This window comes from Pipistrellus hanaki (genome assembly GCF_964339955.1).
Source record: "Pipistrellus hanaki genome assembly, chromosome: 4".
In the NCBI taxonomy this organism is placed as follows: domain Eukaryota; kingdom Metazoa; phylum Chordata; class Mammalia; order Chiroptera; family Vespertilionidae; genus Pipistrellus; species Pipistrellus hanaki.
The window spans coordinates 22,031,208-22,050,505 of record NC_140506.1 but is presented as its reverse complement, the minus strand read 5'-3'; the positions used below and the strand labels follow the sequence as shown (position 1 = coordinate 22,050,505).

The 19,298-nt window shown below is 37.4% G+C and overlaps 1 protein-coding gene across 1 annotated transcript in view; it reads left to right on the top strand.

Annotated features, from left to right (window-relative positions):
- The window catches only part of ADCY2 (adenylate cyclase 2), a 263,929-nt gene that overhangs the window by 183,826 nt on the left and 60,805 nt on the right, over positions 1-19,298 (top strand). Inside the window, exons 7-14 of the mRNA XM_084882603.1 lie at positions 44-171; positions 3,145-3,303; positions 4,280-4,412; positions 5,726-5,902; positions 9,489-9,532; positions 12,362-12,442; positions 16,706-16,775; positions 19,030-19,127. Coding sequence (XP_084738729.1) covers positions 44-171; positions 3,145-3,303; positions 4,280-4,412; positions 5,726-5,902; positions 9,489-9,532; positions 12,362-12,442; positions 16,706-16,775; positions 19,030-19,127 — 890 coding nt within the window. The remainder of the gene's footprint in view (positions 1-43; positions 172-3,144; positions 3,304-4,279; positions 4,413-5,725; positions 5,903-9,488; positions 9,533-12,361; positions 12,443-16,705; positions 16,776-19,029; positions 19,128-19,298) is intronic.

The window sequence follows — 19,298 nt, the reverse complement described above, 5'->3', positions numbered from 1 at the left end:
TGCTTTAATGCAACTGAAATTCTGTGATTTTTTTTTCTTCCAGGAAAATGAATGTATGAGAATAAAAATTTTAGGAGACTGCTACTACTGTGTGTCTGGACTCCCAATATCTCTCCCCAACCATGCCAAAAATTGTGTGAAAATGGGACTGGATATGTGTGAAGCCATAAAGTAAGTGCAATGCTTTAGTAAGATCTTCTTTAATAGCCGAAACCCGGTTTGGCTCAGTGGATAGAGCGTCAGCGTGCGGACTGAAAGGTCCCAGGTTCGATTCTGGTCAAGGGCATGTATCTTGGTTGCGGGCACATCCCCAGTAGAAGATGTGTAAGAGGCAGCTGATCGATGATTCTCTCTTATCGATGTTTCTAACTCTCTATCCCTCTCTCTTCCTCTCTGTAAAAAATCAATAAAAAATATATTTTTTTAAAATCTTCTTTAACAGTTTAATAATTTTAGTTGCAGTTCTCAGATGCCACTACTTGTATTTACCAGTCTATTAGCATTAAATGCATTATTGTACATTTAAATGTAAATGTGCAGAGACCCATTTACTAATATGTGAGTAACTTGATCCAAAGTATGATTTCTCTAAATGTTTTCTATTATTATTATTAGCTTTAGATTTTTTTTTTTTGCTAAACTGAATTAGGAAGCTATGAAAAAGAACATTGTTGGTTTTTTTCAAAAGTGATTTTTAAAAATTTAAGTATCTTCTCTGATCTTTGGGAAACTGTATTCTTAGGATCCCTCATGATTTCTGACAGATAATATGGCTACACACAAATTGTAAGAAAGAAAGTAGTTTATCACCAAGCAGCAATTAATATACAAACGCAGCCCAAAATTACTTCAGCTAGGCAACATTCTCAGCTTTGAGTAGTTTCAGTTATAGGTCACCTGTTTGGCTCCTATACAGCTCACAAAATGATCCTTAATGGGTTGTTTTATTACACACCCAATAAAAGGCATCTCAGCCAATTTCAGGAATTCTCCCATGTTCTCTCTCACATGCAAGGGCAAGCATTTCATTCCCATTTCTTAAAGCACAAGGTGAGGATGGATAAAGGCATTTTAATTTTTTTAAGATGGTGAGGAGAAAGCACACACTTAGCATTGGAATTTTGCCAGATCATCTCAGGTTTTGTCACAGGAACCAGAAACATGGGTCCGTGAATGTTTGCCTGTATTTTCCCCTCTGTATGTGGACTCCAGACTTAACCTAATCAGCGCCTCGACACCTATTTGCTGAGGCTCCATGGCGGAAGCACTTTAGCTGAAGTTTTGGAATGTTCTCAAAGCTTGGAAAGGGGTGTGTTTTGTTTTTTTTCTGTCATGAGAATGCAAACTGTTCTTAATCAAGGAAGTGATATTCAGGATCCTGATGTAAGTCATTAAGGTTCCTCTTAAACTAGAAAATGTGTCTACTGCTGTTGCAAGTTTTAAGCAATTGCTTCAGCATTTTTCTAGAGATGACATAGATTGCATCTGCATGCATTAAAACACTTAGTCAGTGAATTCATTTGAACATTTGACCCACTATGCATCTACAAAAGATGCATAGGACTTGGAGACTATTTTTAAGAATCAAATCATTAACCAGTCAATTCTGTCACAATGGCCATTGTAGAGTGCCTTCTCTTCCCTTTTTATGCCCTCCTGGCTCTCTGCTGACCATGTTTCCATACAGAAATGCCACGTGGTTGGACCTGTTCTCTCTCCATGAGGTAAAATCTTAAGAACAATTATTGGTTTTACAACAATTTATTTACCTCCCAAAGATGAAACAAAGTAAATTCTTCTAAGATGACCCAGGTCAATAAACTTGTATCTTGTATTAAGTGTCTACATTGCCCCAAGCCCTGAACCCACTGATGGGTATACAGACCATTTGGACAAGGTCTGTGTCTTCCTGGAGCTGACACTCTGAGAGCAGATGTGAACCCAAATGGGAGTGTTAGCTGAGCCCTGGGAGGTTGGAGGACCTAGGAGGGTTCCTATATCAACCAGAAAGCCTTCCTGGGTGAGGAGAAGGTCATGCCTAAACCACAGATGGAAGAACAATGCAAACTGGTCCTGTGACATCCACACCCTGTCAGAGAAAGGAGCCTCAGGGGAGTGGGGAGCAGAGAGAGGAACCATCCTGAGCAAAAGGCGAGGATCATACAAGGCCTGGGCCGCCATAGCACTCATTGCTGATGGAGGGCAGAGGGTTGGGGGCAGACCTTCTACATTATGTAAATGTTCTGGCTCCTCCTGAGGGTGGGAATGAAGGGTTTGGATGGCCTGCATTGTTTGTTGTCTTTGGGGGTGTGTGGGAAGGGACCATAAAAGGAAGAAAGAGCAAGAGGAAGAGCAGGGAAAGAAAGGAAGAGAAAGGATAGGAAGGGAATAACTTTCAAATTTTTTTTTTCCACAAAGCCATTTATTTTTACATTGTAACTTTGTTTCTTTTCTTTCTTTTTTTTTTTTTTTTAATCATTTTTAGCATACTCAAATGTTGTCTTTTTACCATTTAAGCATGACATCTATGCCTATGTCATTTGAGACTTTTAAGTTTCATTTACTGCAGCCACTCCTGGTAACCCTTCCTCTTTGCTGTGTTGCAACCAACATCATTGTTTCCCTTCCCATAGCCTCCGGGGGTGATTCTCTCGGTAACTAGGGATACCTTCCTGTAATGCTTCTTTTACAGCCATGTTAATTGATAAATGTACTTAGCAGGCAGAAATAAATAAGCATTGCCAAGCATTGTCATTTTCCCTTAAAGGAAATTTTTCATTTGCTCTATTAATGAGTGTGTCCTAAGGTATTTTTCATTTGCCTCTGTTAATAAGACAGTGTCCTAAGGTATTTTTAAAGCTGTTAGAAGGAAAGGGTTGAAGGGATTAGATAAAAGCCTCATTAACATAGGCAACAGTGTGATTACCTCGGGGCAAGTGGGGGTGGGGATAGAAGAGGGTGAAGAGGAGTAATCAGAAAGAAAAACTATTTTTGTGGCTCAAGGCAGTCATCTGCTACAGAAGAATCCGTGATCATATTTCCAACAGTCTGAGAAATTCTGAATAATCACATGCCCTGAAAATTGGCCAAGAGTTAAATGGAGAAGCTGTTCCTGGATGGTGATGTAAGTTTCCTTCTCTTTAGGAAAGTGAGAGATGCTACTGGCGTTGATATCAACATGCGTGTGGGAGTGCACTCCGGGAATGTCCTCTGTGGAGTGATTGGCCTGCAGAAGTGGCAGTACGATGTGTGGTCACATGACGTTACCTTGGCCAATCACATGGAAGCTGGAGGGGTCCCAGGGTAAGGCCTGACATTGGATTTCTCTCTTTAAGTTGGCTGCATGGTTAGAAATGATAGGTCAGAAGGTTAATAACTTCTCAGTCTTGGGTGATTTCTATGGTATTTATGTCCTACAGCCTCTTACATTAATCAGATAAACATGACCTGTCAAGTCCCAATCCCACCACCCCCATGACTCCTGGTTAAAGACTGTGGATATCAGATTCTAAATTACAGACTTTTACTTACTTGCAAAAGTATGCATAGGGGCATAAGTTGAAGATGTTTTATACTGCCGTGCAGATATGGCATTTCTCTATTATTAGTGACCTCTGAAACCAGTACTATTAAAATGAGGTTAGAGCCTCTTTCAGTCAAGAGGTTTTCAATGCAAGCGCTTTAATTTAGAGCAGTGGTCAGCAAACTCATTAGTCAACAGAACCAAATATCAACAGTACAACGATAGAAATTTCTTTTGAGAGCCAAATTTTTTAAACTTAAACTTCTAACGCCACTTCTTCAAAATAGATTTGCCCAGGCTGTGGTATTTTGTGGAAGAGCCACACTCAAGGGGCCAAAGAGCCGCATGTGGCTTGCGAGTCGCAGTTTGCTGACCACTGATTTAGAGAAGCATGAGAGCAAACTTTGAGAAAGAAAACTCCTCTTTGTATACAGATCAGCATGCTTTTTAAAATGCCTCTGACCGGCATTTCAAAAAATATCCTTATATACTAAAATTCTTTATGCTCAAGCTTTCTTTGCTGTTCTTCACCACACCCACCAGACAAATTTCTGTGAGTGCAGAGACCTCCAAGGAGGAGGAGCTCCTGACCTCCAGAAGCATCTTTCTAAAGCCCTGGTTAATAGACTGTCAACCTTATCAGAGTCCATTTTACCAAGAACCTACAGCCTTCCCTTCATTTCTGAAGTCACAGAAATAATCTCCCTCCGTAGATAGCCTTATCTATCTTGATTGTGGTTTTAAATGGAATTTCAGACGTGTCCATATTTCTTCTGTCACCCTGGAGCATCTGAATGGAGCTTACAAAGTGGAGGAAGGAGATGGTGACATCAGGGACCCGTATTTAAAGCAGCACCTGGTGAAAACCTACTTTGTAATCAACCCCAAGGTCAGTGTTGCAAACAGTCTATACTGTAATTGGCCTATGACTTCTGTGATTAGAAGGCAGAGGAGCAAATTACGTGTATAAGTGTTTTCAATTAAGTAAGCCTTCGCCTCTAAAATTACTTTAAATGCATATAGCATTTTAATTATGGAACATGTTTTAAATAATGCATTTAAATTTACTTATTAAAGAAACAATTGAAATAATTGCTCTCTGTGACAGGGTTGTATTGTTAGTTAATGTATATGTTAATTTGTGGTGCTTCTGAGAGCAGCCTGACAGATGGGAAATTAAAGAGAAATATTTTGCTTAGGCTTTCAGATGATAAAAAATCTAATGAGATGAAATAAGATAAACATATAAGAAAAGGGAAAAGAAGGAATTTCTAAAATATTAATAAAGTATCACATATACATTTGTGCGAGGACAGATGTATACAGACATGTTTAACTTCCATACAGTAACATCCTCTGTTACTGGAAGAACTTCACACCCATCCAGAAGGCTGGGACCTGACTCCTCCTCTGTTCACACCACATGTCCTCCAGAATGAGGGCCTTAGAGCCCTCATGTCCTTTAGCCTCTCATCTCCTGCCAAATGGGTATTATTGCTATTTGAGACTCAGATTCCAAAACTCTGAGTGGTGATGTAACTTACCCTAAATCACACAGCTTTAAACGGTGCAAATATAAGCAAGAAACATTCCTAAACTGTCAAAACCAGTATCACAAAGTCAACAGGATCAAGTGTGTGGATGTGTGGCTATCAACTCACAGTGGCCTCCTTCAAACCCTCGGCTTGCCTTTGGTGGCAAACTTTAGTTCACTGTGACAAGCAGGAAAAACTGAGATGATGGGGGAACCATAAGGAAAAGGCAAAAAACAGAACATGAAAACATTGTGTTCAGTAAAAGAACACCAAATCATGGATAGGTAAGACCATCTTAGCATTAGAAAATATCTCCAATCTCTATTCCCATCACTTTAGTGAAACTCACTGTCAAGAAAAAGTTGGAACAGATCAACATATTTGTTTAAAATTTTAGTTTATAAAAATGTTTATTAAAAATGGCTATTTTTCCTAAGTCTAAATTACAGGTAACTTCCTGCCTGGGGGGGGAATGACTCAGCACAAACAGCTTATAACACTGCATGTCTGTAGCACTGAAGGAGTGAGGGCAGAAGCCGTAGAGGTGAAGGGGTGATGTTAGAGGAAGATGCTTAATCAAGGGACACTTCTTGATGGGATGGAGCAGGAAGGAGAGGCTATACAGCTTTCCTAAGCCAAGTGTAATGATTGATTTCCCTACTCCAAGGGAGAACGAAGGAGTCCCCAGCACCTCTTCAGAACTCGTCACACCCTCGATGGGGCCAAGATGAGGGCCTCTGTGCGCATGACCCGGTACCTGGAGTCCTGGGGGGCAGCCAAGCCCTTTGCACACCTGCACCACAGAGACAGCATGACCACGGAGAACGGCAAGATCAGCACCACGGTATGTCCCCCCACGTTCCAAAACATCCTAACACTGAGTGAAGGCTTGTCCCCCAAACAAAAGGCATCGCCTGCCCAAATAACTTCAAATGAAGTGAGTTTACCATCTCTGACTTTTTGGAGGCCCCTTAAAAATAGCTATTAGGATATGAATGAGTGCCAACCCCCCATTGCTAGGGGTTTTAACCCAGAGTGATTTTGCATTGTAACTTCATAACCCTAAGACTGTATTCTTGACAACTGACTGTAACAACTGAATACAGTTTAACTCTTTTGAAAATCCAGGTGTGTTTTGTGTTTTAGTTTTTCCATTATTAAGTAAAAACCTGAGCATCTTAATAAAAGAACAAGTGGAGGCATAATGTCCTTGAAGTTTGAGCAGCATTATTAAGACAGTCTCTTCATTGCCCAAACATTCAGGCTGCGGCGGCAGCAGTGTACATTCTATTGTTGTAGTTCCTTGTTTATATCTCTCCAACTTTCATCAGAGAATAAAGTCTCAAGGTTCTTTACAACAGGGACATTTTCAATAAGATGGCTGCAATGCAGATAGAAAATAGAAAGAACCATAGAGGAGAGAGAAATAAATATAATTAAGCACTTAGAATAATCCCAATGGTATCTTTAGATTTTAATAGGACTCTGAGTAAAATTAACTCTATTCACGATGGAGTTGAGGTAAAGAAAGTAAATGGAATGTTACGTAATTCCTATTAGCTCCTGAGAAGAAGCATATCAGGTTGTCAGGTAAAAGTGGGCATTTCCAGTCTTCTGTGTCCCACACCTCCCAGCATGTCACAATGACACACCGAAGTCTTGTTTGACTTAGTTATGTTTCTCCTCTCAACTTCCCTTGTTCTTTTTCAAACTAAAAAATAAATGTGGCTTGACAGAAGACTATGACCACCAGACCATCAGGAAAGGAGACCACCAGGACGAGTCCTAGAGGAATTTGTGTTCTATTGGGAAGAGAGAGAATAGAAGTAGGAAACAAAGGAACATGATCATTTTAGGAGCTGCAGAAGGCCATGATAAAGATAAAATGGAGTGATGTTCATGGGAGTGCATGGGTGATTACTCTGGGTAGGACAGTTGGGGACATCTCAGAAAAGGAGAAGAGGAAATTGGAAAAGGATGTGGCAGAACAATAAATTCAGTGGTTCTAAGATGGAAATGAATGTGGTCAGAGAGGATCCTGTGTGGCTTTAGTGTCATCAACAATGAGCAAACAATCAGGCTGAGAATGCAATAAGGTAATTGTGTTTAATTCACTCTACTAGTAAGTATACTGGGACGTCACTAGAGGATCTTAAGTGAGGAACGGGTATGGTACATATAATGTGAGTTGCAATAATGGCGCAAGAGCGCAGGGAACCAAGTGAGAATGATGCTCACTTATGCTAAGATTTTAGTAATGTATACAGTGAGAAGCAAATTCAGGATCTAATTTGAATGTAGAGCAAATCAGACTGTGGTAGAGTGGATAGGTGTGAAAATGAGGATCAAAGATGAATTCACATTTCTTTTAGTGGCACAGCTGAAAGAATGATGATGACCTTAACTGCAACGACAAATGCTATAGGGAAATCAAGAGATTTAAAATGGAAAAAATCAAGATTTTGCTAATGGACATCTTCAAATCAATATGCCTTTTAGAATCTAAGTGCAGCTAGGAAGTTGGCAGATGTGCAAGTTGAGAACTTAGGAAAGAGACCCAAGCTGGAGATGAGAATGTGAGAGGGATCAGGTTTTCGATGATATTTGAAGCCATGGAGCTGGATGGAATTATCAAGAAGAGAAGAGGTCGAAAGAGGAGGGCCAGGAGCAACTGGGTCCTTTAGCATTCAGAGCTGTTAAAGGAAAAGCATCCTAAGATGCTAGTATCAAGTTGTCAGTGAAAGTTGATGCTTTTATCACTCTTATGAAAAATAATAATTTGGATAATTTTGCCTCAATGTTACATTAATTATTAATGCTAATGGCTAATAACCATATTTCTCATTGTGTTTGTTGTTCATCAGAAGTTGGTTGGTTGGTTTTCAAAAAATAAGAACCATGTATAAATATTAGAACATGATTTCCTGTGCTGTTTCTTAGGTATACCTGTGAAAATGTTATTGTCCAGGTGTTATTGATATTGTTGTGGTTTTTTATTTCTCATCAGTCTTACTGTCCAGGACTTAACAGTACCTGTCTCCCTCATTATCTCTTCATGGGACCACAGGAAATATTTTACCTGACTTTAATCTGTTATGTTAGTGAAGATGCCTCCTTCAAAGGAGTGTTGCAAGGTCTAGTGCTTTAAGCTTCCAGAAGTTTATGAAATCAGAGGACCTCTTGAACAAAATCAATTTTCTTAACTGGCTGGTTTCACTAGTCACAGATACAGAACCTAGGGGCTGCTTTAGCAGCAAGATAGGATATCTTAAGACAATTCCAAGGCTTTAACACTTGAAGCCCATATGATGGTTACTTAGCTATGACCCTCACTCACTTTCAGAAATTATTAATAATCATTCTTATTAATACATCCCAAGATTTTATTCAGAAATTATTAATAATCATTCTCATTAAGACATCCCAAGATTGAACAGTTGTCATTGCCAGAAGTTATTTTTTTTATCCAATCTCTTATGAAAAGCTCCATAACATTTGAGGTGTTATGGTTCAACATTGATAGAGCTGGTATATAATGTATTATTTTACTTTATGTAAGAAAAAATGGAATTTTGTTTTGTTCTTAATGTTTTACCTTTTCCTAGGTAAATGTATTCCCTTAACACATTTCTTACCCTAACCTTGGAGATAAAGCAGCAAAGAGGAGTTTTTTTAGAATCATTTTGATTTTATTTTAATTTCCACTGAAACTGTATAAAGGTGAATCTTGTGGGGGTTTTTTAAGTCTACTATTGAACATTAACAGTGGGTGTCCCATTGATAAACCCTGACTGGTGTCTTCCCCTCATTCTGTTTTCAGGAACGAGAAGCACTCATATGTCAAATCTTTATTTTTTGATTACAGTTTATATTCAATAATTACATTTAATATTCTGTATTAGTTTCAGGTATACAGTATAGAGGTTAGACAATCATATACTTTACAAAGTAGTTCCCCCAATACACATTCTTAAACAATGGCACTACTTATTAATAGAGTTTAATGATAAGGGTTGACTATAGACTTTCTGGTTATGTTTATGTTTTTTTAAAGCACATTTAAATATTTTTCTGATGTCAAACTACAGTTTCAAATGATTGTAAGCTGTTTACATTACTCTAATAATGATTTTTCTGTAGGCCATTGTTTGAAATCATATCTTTGACTATTAGGATGTAAATGTTAAAAATCCTGACAACCAGTCTGATAGTTTTGGCATCCACAGTTTATAGATGACACCAATATTTTAAATATCAACTGAGTTTTTAGTCTTGTTTTACATTTATAGTTAAGTCTTTGCTCCACGTGGTAATTATATGTTACCTAACTAGAATTTCTCATGATAAAAGAAGAAATGTGTTTTATATAGTTATCATCGCAATGCTATTTTAAAAGTATATTTTTGGCAACTAATATCCTTTTTTTGTAGGATGTACCAATGGGCCAACATAATTTTCAAAATCGCACCTTAAGGTATGGTATATGATCCATTTTCTAACTGTTAAAAGCTCACTTTTTTATTTATTTCTGAAAGTAATTATCATCAATTATAGTAATTCTGAAGGCTACTTCTTCTAAAAGAGCAGCTACTTGTGAAGAGCCCTATTAAATTGCTCTCAAGCTTCTAAAAATAGGATTATTAGTATCGTGTTATTAGGATTAAGAGAGGAAAAAAGAAAACACCACCTGGTAATCACTATAGAGCTTGAAATTATTTTCCTAAAATGATTCTTCCTAATATTAATATATAGCAAAAAAAAATGAAATTTCTTAAAATGAGTATGGTCCTTACAATTACATTTTTCTGTTTTGAATCTTAGAGATAAAAGTAAGATAGACCTAGCCTTTCTATGGTAAAAAGTAGGGCTGCTCAACCTCTCTAAAAAGAAGAAGAAAAAAAAACTTCCCACACATGTCTCCAGGCCCCTGTCACCATCCATGGTAGAATTACAGGCACTAATATCTTTTATTTCCATGTTCCTCTAGCTTTGGGGGTCAGAGTAATCCTTTGGTATTGGTTTGGGAATGAAGTATTTCTTATTGAAGTAAGTAAGATAATTCATGAAAGGCCCAAAACTCAAGCCAGTCTTTCTTTCCCCACAAGGAAGTGGGTTTATTCTTATAGAAAACACATTGTATCCAAGTAAAAAGGAAGCACAATTAAGTAGATCATTCCCTGCAAAGCATGGCAAGGGGTGCACATCACCCCAGAATCCCTCTCTATGACTTTGTTGTAAGGAGCTCTACTTTATATTTTGTGTAAAATCGCAAACCACATGCAGCTCTTTGGCCCCCTTGAGTGTGGCTCTTCCACAAAATACCACAGCCTGGGCGAGTCTATTTTGAAGAAGTTGCATTAGAAGAAGTTTACGTTTAAAAAAATTTTTCTCTCAAAAGAAATTTCAATCGTACTGTTGATATTTGGCTCTGTTGACTAATGAGTTTGCCAACCACTGCCCTAACAGAAGTCACCAAATTATAGGAGCAAGAAAATTGTCTGTAGGTCAATTATTTTTGTCCAGATAATTAGTGAATACAATGGTGCAAAATCACATGAATTTATTGGCTACTGCATGTGCCATGCTTACTGCATTGATCCCTGTACAAGCTTTCCCCAAGCTAATCCCAAAACAAATTCATGAAGACAATGCCATTGTTAGCCCTGGACATATCATTGAAGGATTTTGTTTTTCTGTGAATTCAAGGACCTACAACTGTTTCTTCTTAGACTTAGAGATATTTTGAGAAAAAGAAAGCCACCAAACTGAAGTAATAGAACTCAAGTCCAATCAAGGGCTGATTAAAAACAAAACGAAAGGTCTAAAGTAAAGATAGCTCCTCCCCGTAAAAGAGAATTAGCCAGAGTAGATGATTGCTAAAGTTCCTGGCTTTAAAAAAAAAAAAAAAAAAAAGATAATTTGTCTTTTTCAAGCAGCTTGGAATATGGCATGTCAATACCTCTTGGCTCTGTATCTGCATCTGGATCACTTAATATTATTCTGGTTTTGAACCAAGATTGCCCTTGGCCTGTTTATTTATTTATTTTTTTATTGATATTTTACAGAGAGAAAGGGAGAGAAATAGAGAGCTAGAAACGTCAATGAGAGAGAAACATCGACCAGCTGCCTCTTGCACACCCCCTACTGGGGATGTGCCCGTAACCAAGGCACATGCCCTTGACCGGAATCGAACCCGGGACCTTTCAGCCCGCAGACCGATGCTCTACCACTGAGCCAAACCGGTTTTGGCATCCTTGGCCTGTTTAAAGAAGACAAGTCAAATCCACAGATGCTGATGGAATTGCAATGCCCATCAGCTTATTAATGATGCTTCTATGAGATTAATTATAGATAACTGTGACATTGCATATTGATTGGCTCTTATTGTCTATACCTTCGGCAGTTCTGAACTCAGAAAAGTGTGAGTCTTATCCCAGAATAGAAAGTCTATTCGATTGGTAATTTAACCAATCAGAACACAGACAAGCCATGTGCTCATTGCACATCCCACTCAGGGACCTGTCACACCTAGACTTAGGCACAGGCTAGTGCAGGCCAGTTGGTGAGGGCCAGCCTGTGTTTTCACTCTTAGCAGGTGCTTAACTTTTAAAAACATTTATTATTATTATTTTGGTTTTCTCATGCTAATTGTCAAATTAACCTTGTGAAACTCATTATGATTTTGGCATAATTTATTTAAAAAACACATTACAGCTGACGGTTATTTGCTTCCACCACCAAGTGAGTGATCTGCAAATATAAGTGGGGTTTTCTGTGAGTTGTGCTTTCAAATACTGAGGAACATTTAAATACATACAATTAAGCTTTGATATGCCTAAAAAAGGATGGTAGTTCTACAAATTCTTGAAAACAGACCAGTGAAAACATTAACAAGGAGTAACTATTTTGTCAACTAAACCGAATTTTTGCAGGGGAATTTCCAAAGCCAGTGTGTTCTGTCATAAACTAAAGTTTATAGAGGCAACCAGTCAAGGGCTAATGTGCCTTATAGGACAAAAAGTTCTTTCTTCTCAAACACCAAGCACCTATCCTTCAGTGTTGCTTTTGATTACCAAGAAAAATTTCACTCTAAGTGAAGTAAGGCCACATTTTACTGCACCAAAAACTCTAGTCAACTCTGTTGATTCATAGAGTGGCTGCTGTTAATAAAGAAAAGGCTGTTCATGGGTTCATTCTTTTTACTTGTTTAACAGAATTAAACAGAGGTTTTGGCATCACAGAAAAATTGGGTTAATGTTAGTAATAAGATTTCTTACCCATTACATTTCCTTTTTCATTGTAGAACCAAGTCACAAAAGAAACGATTTGAAGAAGAATTGAATGAAAGGATGATTCAAGCAATTGATGGGATTAATGCACAAAAGTGAGTTCTTCTTAATCTTAAATTAGCATTCATCTCTGATAATTTCAGAGACGATATTTCAAACCCTATTATTTGAAAAGGTTGTTATTTTCTGCCTAATAAACACACTCCAAGTAAATTACTAATAAAAAGCATGAATTGTAAATATGGAGAGAAAAATCATAGCAAAATGTGTTCAGGAGGTCATATAAAAGATCAATAGGAATTCCATGTGGGAAAAACTTTGTTATAGTAAGTTATAGTAAGTAGCACTATCCGTTCAGAATGCATTTATTCCCATGCAAACCCAGAGAATATTGACCTTCCCAGGTTTCAAATTGTGGAAGAGTGTTATGCTTTAGAATCTGAATTTATGAGGGCAATGGGAAGAAGACTAGGTTTTTCCGGGGAGGGGACACAATATTGTTCAGTCTATGAAGTCCATAAATTCTGTGAATGTCTATTCAGTCTATGAATTGCTGTTGTAGTTTTAAATGGTCCAAGAAATGCCTTAAAAATTAAAGGAAGTAGTGGCATTCATGGCCTGGACAGAACAGTCACATCCATCAGCCTCTGAAACCACACCAGGTGCATGTGCCTTCAATAAATGTTTGTTGAATTAAGTTGTAGTGTAAACATCAGGAGGTCCAAATGAAAATCTCCATAAAAAAGTTTCCATCTTTTTTTTAATCTAATTTTTTATCATGAAAGTTAACTCTTGAAAAATGTAAATGATGCCAAAGCCGGTTTGGCTCAGTGGTAGAGCGTCGGTCTGCGGACTGAAAAGTCCCGGGTTCGATTCTGGTCAAGGGCATGTACATTGGTTGCAGGCACATCCCCGGTAAGGGGTGTGCAAGAGGCAGCTGGTCGATGTTTCTCTCTCATCGACGTTTCTAGCTCTCTTATCTCTCTCCCTTCTTCTCTGTAAAAAAATCAATAAAATATATTTAAAAAAAAAAAAAAGAAAAATGTAAATGATTTTCACCTAGAACTCTGCCTACAAAACTAAATTGCACATCTTTACAAACTGTGTGTTTCTTCTACATTGTTCATTTTAAGTATTTGTTTTAAAATATTTATAGGGTTTATGAGAAAATTACATGACTGTGTGTGTGTGTGTGTGTGTGTGTGTGTGTGTGTGTGTAATTGAATATATACACAATAAAGTATCTTGGTCAGGCTACAGGTGTAATTCAGATATACTGGCACATTGAATTAACACCTGCCTAGAGATCCTTTGTGTGCTCTAAATGCAACATGTGGCTTGAAATAAGTCATTTTCTCAAGTATCAGTCCAGTGTTCATGGCTTACAAAACTTAGTTTTTGGTGCTAGGGACACCAGGAAAGTGAAACCTGGTCTTGAGCACTTCCTGCTACTTGCAGGACACAGACAGATAGGAAACTGAAACCTGGACTGGAATTAGGGGGTCTTGCAACTTAATGACGAGCTGGTTTTATATCCCCTTTATAAATTTCACTCATTTTATTCCCAAACTTATATAATTCAGGAACATTTTTAAATTAGATCTTTCTTTCTCAATAATAATAATAAAAACTTTTAATAAGTTACCTGTATACATAATTCATAGTTTCATAACTACACAGTTCTGGAAATGAATATAGTAAAAATTTATCTTAAATTTTATTTTCTGTCCTTTTTTTATATTAACCAACCTTTGATTCCTCGAATTAGTCTCATAAAAGAGGACAATTACATAGTTCTGCAGCTAATGTAATAACAACTGCCAAAAATATCTATTTCCCTGAATTTGAAGATTATACCCTTGAATCAAAAAATATTATTGCCTTTTCAGCATGGTTTAGTGGTTGAGCAACAACCAATGGACCAGGAGGTCACAGTTTGATTCTCCATTGGGGCATGTGTCGGGTTGTGAACCGGATCCCCAGTGGGGGGTATGCAGGAGGCAGTCAATCGATGATTCTCTCTCATCATTGCTGTTTCTATCTCTCCCTCCCTCTCTCTCTTCATCTCTGAAACCAATAGAAATATATATTTTTAAGTATTGTTATATATAGTTCTCAGTTGTTTTTTTAAATATATATTTTATTGATTTTATACAGAGAGGAAGGGAGAGAGATAGAGAGTTAGAAACATCGATGAAAGAGAGTCATCGATCAGCTGCCTCTTGCACACCCCCTACTGGGGATATGCCCACAACCAAGGTACATGCCCTTGACTGGAATCGAACCCGGGACCCTTCAGTCCCCAAGCCGACGCTCTATCCATTGAGCCAAACCAGTCCTGGCAATATAGTTCTCAGTTTTAATGGTGATTGTTCTGGGCTACATTACTGACTTCTGTGCCCCGACTGAAAGTGCATGGCTTGTCGTTGAGTCTTGTGGGACATTCACACTCATCATGGTCAGCACCATGAGAGTCTTCCTAACTCTCCAGGGGTTCTGGGCACAGCGTATCCACATAGACCTGGAGATGTCCCTCCTCAGATGTGCTGGTCTCCTGGGTAACTTGTTAACCCAAATCTGAGACCTCTTGTACATTTAGGGGCTCTAATCTGAAATCAATAAGTGGCTGGTTACCGGATAAAGTGTAACAGTTCACCTGGCCTTTTCTCCTGGATCCTTAAAGGCCTTCATCTTTTATTTCCTGAATACATCACAGAATCCAAATCCATAGACAGATGTGCAGTGGATTGGAAAGTTCTATATTAATAAATTCATGTGAATTGGTTTTTGTTTGAACAGATGTAATGTTTTTGGAATTTTATGTAAAATATCATTTTATCTCTAATGTTTACCTATCTGTATATGTTCTCTCTCCCTATATAGATATAGATATAAGCAAGGTGATATATACTTGTAGAAATATACACATATATGCTTATTCATTATAATTCAGATTATTACATTTGTAATTATAAACATATTTAAGAGAAGTTAGGAAAATAGAAATATAAATTCATCAGTTAATGACTCAAACCAGTTGGTCATTGTTGGTATTTATTTTTAGATACTTTTCTTGATGCACACATTGCAATTTTTTTCTTACTTAACTTTGTTTCAGAAAGTGTATGTTAATTTTATGGCCAAATGTATGATTATATTAGGCACTGTGTACCCGCCTTGCTTGGTTATATATCTGGTGTCTCCGCTTAGCTTATATATTGCATTCCAGTGAAAAGTTCTGTCATTAAGCTCTTTCTCTATTTCAACTACTTTCTTAAGATAGAGTTTTGTGAGTCAATCAGTGAGTAAGCATGCATACTTCCATATAATTTTTATTTTTTTAACATCTGATACGTATGTATATATTCACATATGTGTTTATGTTAACATATTAGTGATCTGAACTGCTTGATTCTTATATTAATATTTTCCACTGATACTTTTGAAAAACATGTTCAAATACTATTTTTACTTTATAGAAATAAAAATAACAATGATTTTACTTATATGTGAATTTGAAAAACAAAATAAATAAACAAGCAGAACAGAAACAGACTCATAGATACAGAGAACACTTTGATGGTTTCCAAATGGAAGAGGGTTTGAAGGATGGGTGAAAAAGGTGTAGGGATTAAGAAGTGCAAATTGGTAGTTATAATAGTCAAGGGGATATGAAGTACATCATAGGGTACATAATCAATAATACTTCAATAACTATGTATAGTGTCAGATGAATACTAGATATATCATAGGGACCACTTCATAAGTTATATAAATGTTGAATCACTAGTTGCACACCAGAAACTAATACAATATTGTATGTCAACTGTAATTGTATGTATTTAATTGAAAAAAATTATTATAAAGAAAACAAAACATAACAATGAAAGTATTTTCAGTAAGTGTAAAAGAGGCAAAATCTCCTCACCCAGAACTTGAAGGGACTCTAAATGGGCTTGACATTCTGTGATATGATGCTTGGTATAAACAGAGAAATACAGTGCTTCTTGTGAACCAAATGCTTCAGGACATGACACTACCATGTGATTTCAGTAAAACATCAGGGAACACATTTAATAATGTACTTTAATCCCTAGTTATTTAATTAGGATAACTTGAGTTTCAAGCTGGTACAACAGATGGTTGTTAATATCAAATTTTCCAAGGAGGGCAGTGTGAATAGGAATATTATATTTGCGGATTCCATATCCAGTTATTTGGCATTATGCCTTTTTTAAAATATTCAATTTTGGATGATTTGCAATAAAGAAAGAAGAATGCAAGTCACTTTTTTTAAAGTAGTTCCAGATGTTTGGTTGGAGGTTTGATTTTATGATGTCTGCCCTTTTTATTTCTAGGCAATGGCTCAAGTCCGAAGACATTCAGAGAATCTCATTGCTTTTCTACAATAAAATATTGGAAAAAGAGGTAAGCTATAATTTTTCTTTAAAATCAATCGTTTTTCTGACATTTTCATTTTTCAGATTTCTTCATGAAAGTATACCCATGTTTTTTCTTACTTGTGACATTTAAACTGCCTATAGCTACATCCGAACTCTTTATACCTTTTCTATAATTCTTCCATGCATATATTGTTTTGTCATAGTTCTTGCAACCAAGCTTCATTTCTGGCTAGTCATCATTCTCAATATTCCTGGTGGTATGTGATGTCTGGAACATGTCTGATATTTGGAGCTTAAATAAAGGAGCATTAACTAAACAAATTCTTCCTGATAAATGTACAGTGGCTTTGCACAAATTATATAAACTTTTTGACAAAAATATGAAATTTACATTCAACATATTGGGAGAATTAGGAACCTCAAACTTTTAGGTTTTGTTGCATCTAAATACATTATGACTCATAAAGTAAGAGCTATTTCAGGTACACATAATAAGCAGACATTTAATTTTTACATGTCAAGTTTAACATGGATTTGCTAAAAATGAATTAAATAATTATTACAGAAAGGACAACTGCGCTAGGTCAGCTTTGTTTAACTTGCCTTTTGTTTTGTGTTGATCTAGAAAAGGAACAAGTGAGAGCTGATTTTTATTATCCAACCATGTAATTACAGTCTTAGTTTGAACAAAAGCTACTGTAGTAACAATGCTATTAAGGGAATTCAGTTCATTGTTTTATGGAGATTGAATAGAAAAAAAACAAATACCAAAATTTCTTCCAGAATTCATCAGAGTTGGATTATGCAGTTACACCTAAATTTTCGTTTTTTACTAGTGGTCAAGATCAATTGTCTGCTTCTAAGTCCACATATTGACTACAGATTGTTTACCAAATTGATGTTTTATATAAGTCATTACTATTATTTTGATCCTTTTTTCCTTGAATAACTTGAACACATACTGATGGTTACTTAATGTGTAAATGGTAAAGTAGTCCCTTCCTGGTAAAAGTCCATCTCCTTTATTAATACTATAACTCATAGCTCTGCACAAAGCCCAGGAGAAGGGAAAAGATAAGGATGTAATTGAATGCGTAGAATGTAATCACATTTCTGCGCCTTTGCTAATGTAGCTCCTTCATCAACATGTAAATTATCCCAGCTAGTAAGCCATAAAATTCATCAAAAAAATATTCTAGCAGATAGAAGGTGGTCGTAATTTTAAATGCCACTTTTGCTGACATTGCCCATGAGGGCATATTTGCAGAGGCCAACTTTCAGGCGAGGTTGAGAGGGCATGGAGATTTAAGCTTGCTTTATGCCCATGTATATCCCCAGCCTGCTCCTCAGCCCTGCAGGAAGGGTGCAAGGTAGCAAGGAAGCAAGGAAGAGAAGCCTCAATTCACCACCCAGAGATCACTAAAACCCCAGTGGCTAAAACCCCGGCAATTCATACTATAACTTCCTGTAGCTTGGGGAGCAGTCTGTGCAGACATAGCTAATGCAGTCTGCCAGTATTGTCAGGGTTTTCAATAGCCACAGAAACTTAATTTCCTTTTCATTTTATTATAAAACTCTTTTGAGAAACAGTATAGTCTCAGCTGCAACTTCAGTTGTCGTTTTTCCTGCATAACTCAGACAGGGGCAGTCACAGGTGGGCAGCTACACTGGTCAGTGTACCGTCCTGGATGGGATGGAAAGCCGCGTGGACAAGGGGAAAGAGTGTCCACCAGCCAGGCTGAGACAAGCAAACAGAATGAATGTGGACCCAGACAAAGCCCACTGGGCTTTTCTATCTTCTAAATCTACACATTACCTCTCAGTATCATTAAAATAAATAACAAAATAAAAGACTAAACCAAGTAAATTAAATGAGGAAATTACATTTCCTCAGTAGCATCCAGAAGTTAAATATTAAGTGAAAATGTATTTGCTTTCCCCAAATCAATGTGGGCAACAAGGGAAGCAGGGCTCCCACACAGTTCACTCGGTTGCGCACTTGTCTTTCTGGTCAGGTGCTCTCTCTCCATGATGGAGTAACTGATTCAGTTACCTTAAAATGGGTTTCTGAACAGGTCAGCATATAAGTCATGGTCTTTGGAAGTCACAGCTCATTTGGAGGGAGGAAGTACTCATTGCCCATGATGAGCAGCCATCGTCCTTAGCTCCTTTGTGCCACAGTCTACCATGTAGGCGTGTGATGCATGAACTGGGTAGAGTTAGGCTTCAGCCCTTCTCTTTCTGAACTGCCAATCACTCTTTCCCTCTTCTCCCCTTAGTACCGAGCCACAGCACTGCCAGCGTTCAAGTATTACGTGACCTGTGCTTGTCTCATTTTCTTCTGCATCTTTATCGTGCAGATTCTCGTGTTACCAAAGTAAGTGCATGCGGTTCTCCATTGGGATTCTTACCTGGTACTGTCCTCCTGGCCCACTGTGCTCAAGGGTGTGAGAAGATGGGAATTTCTAAATCGGAGGGGTTATGTACCATACCACAGTGATGGTGGAAGGGGTAGACCTCAGGATCTGTAGAGTTATGTGATCTCCAT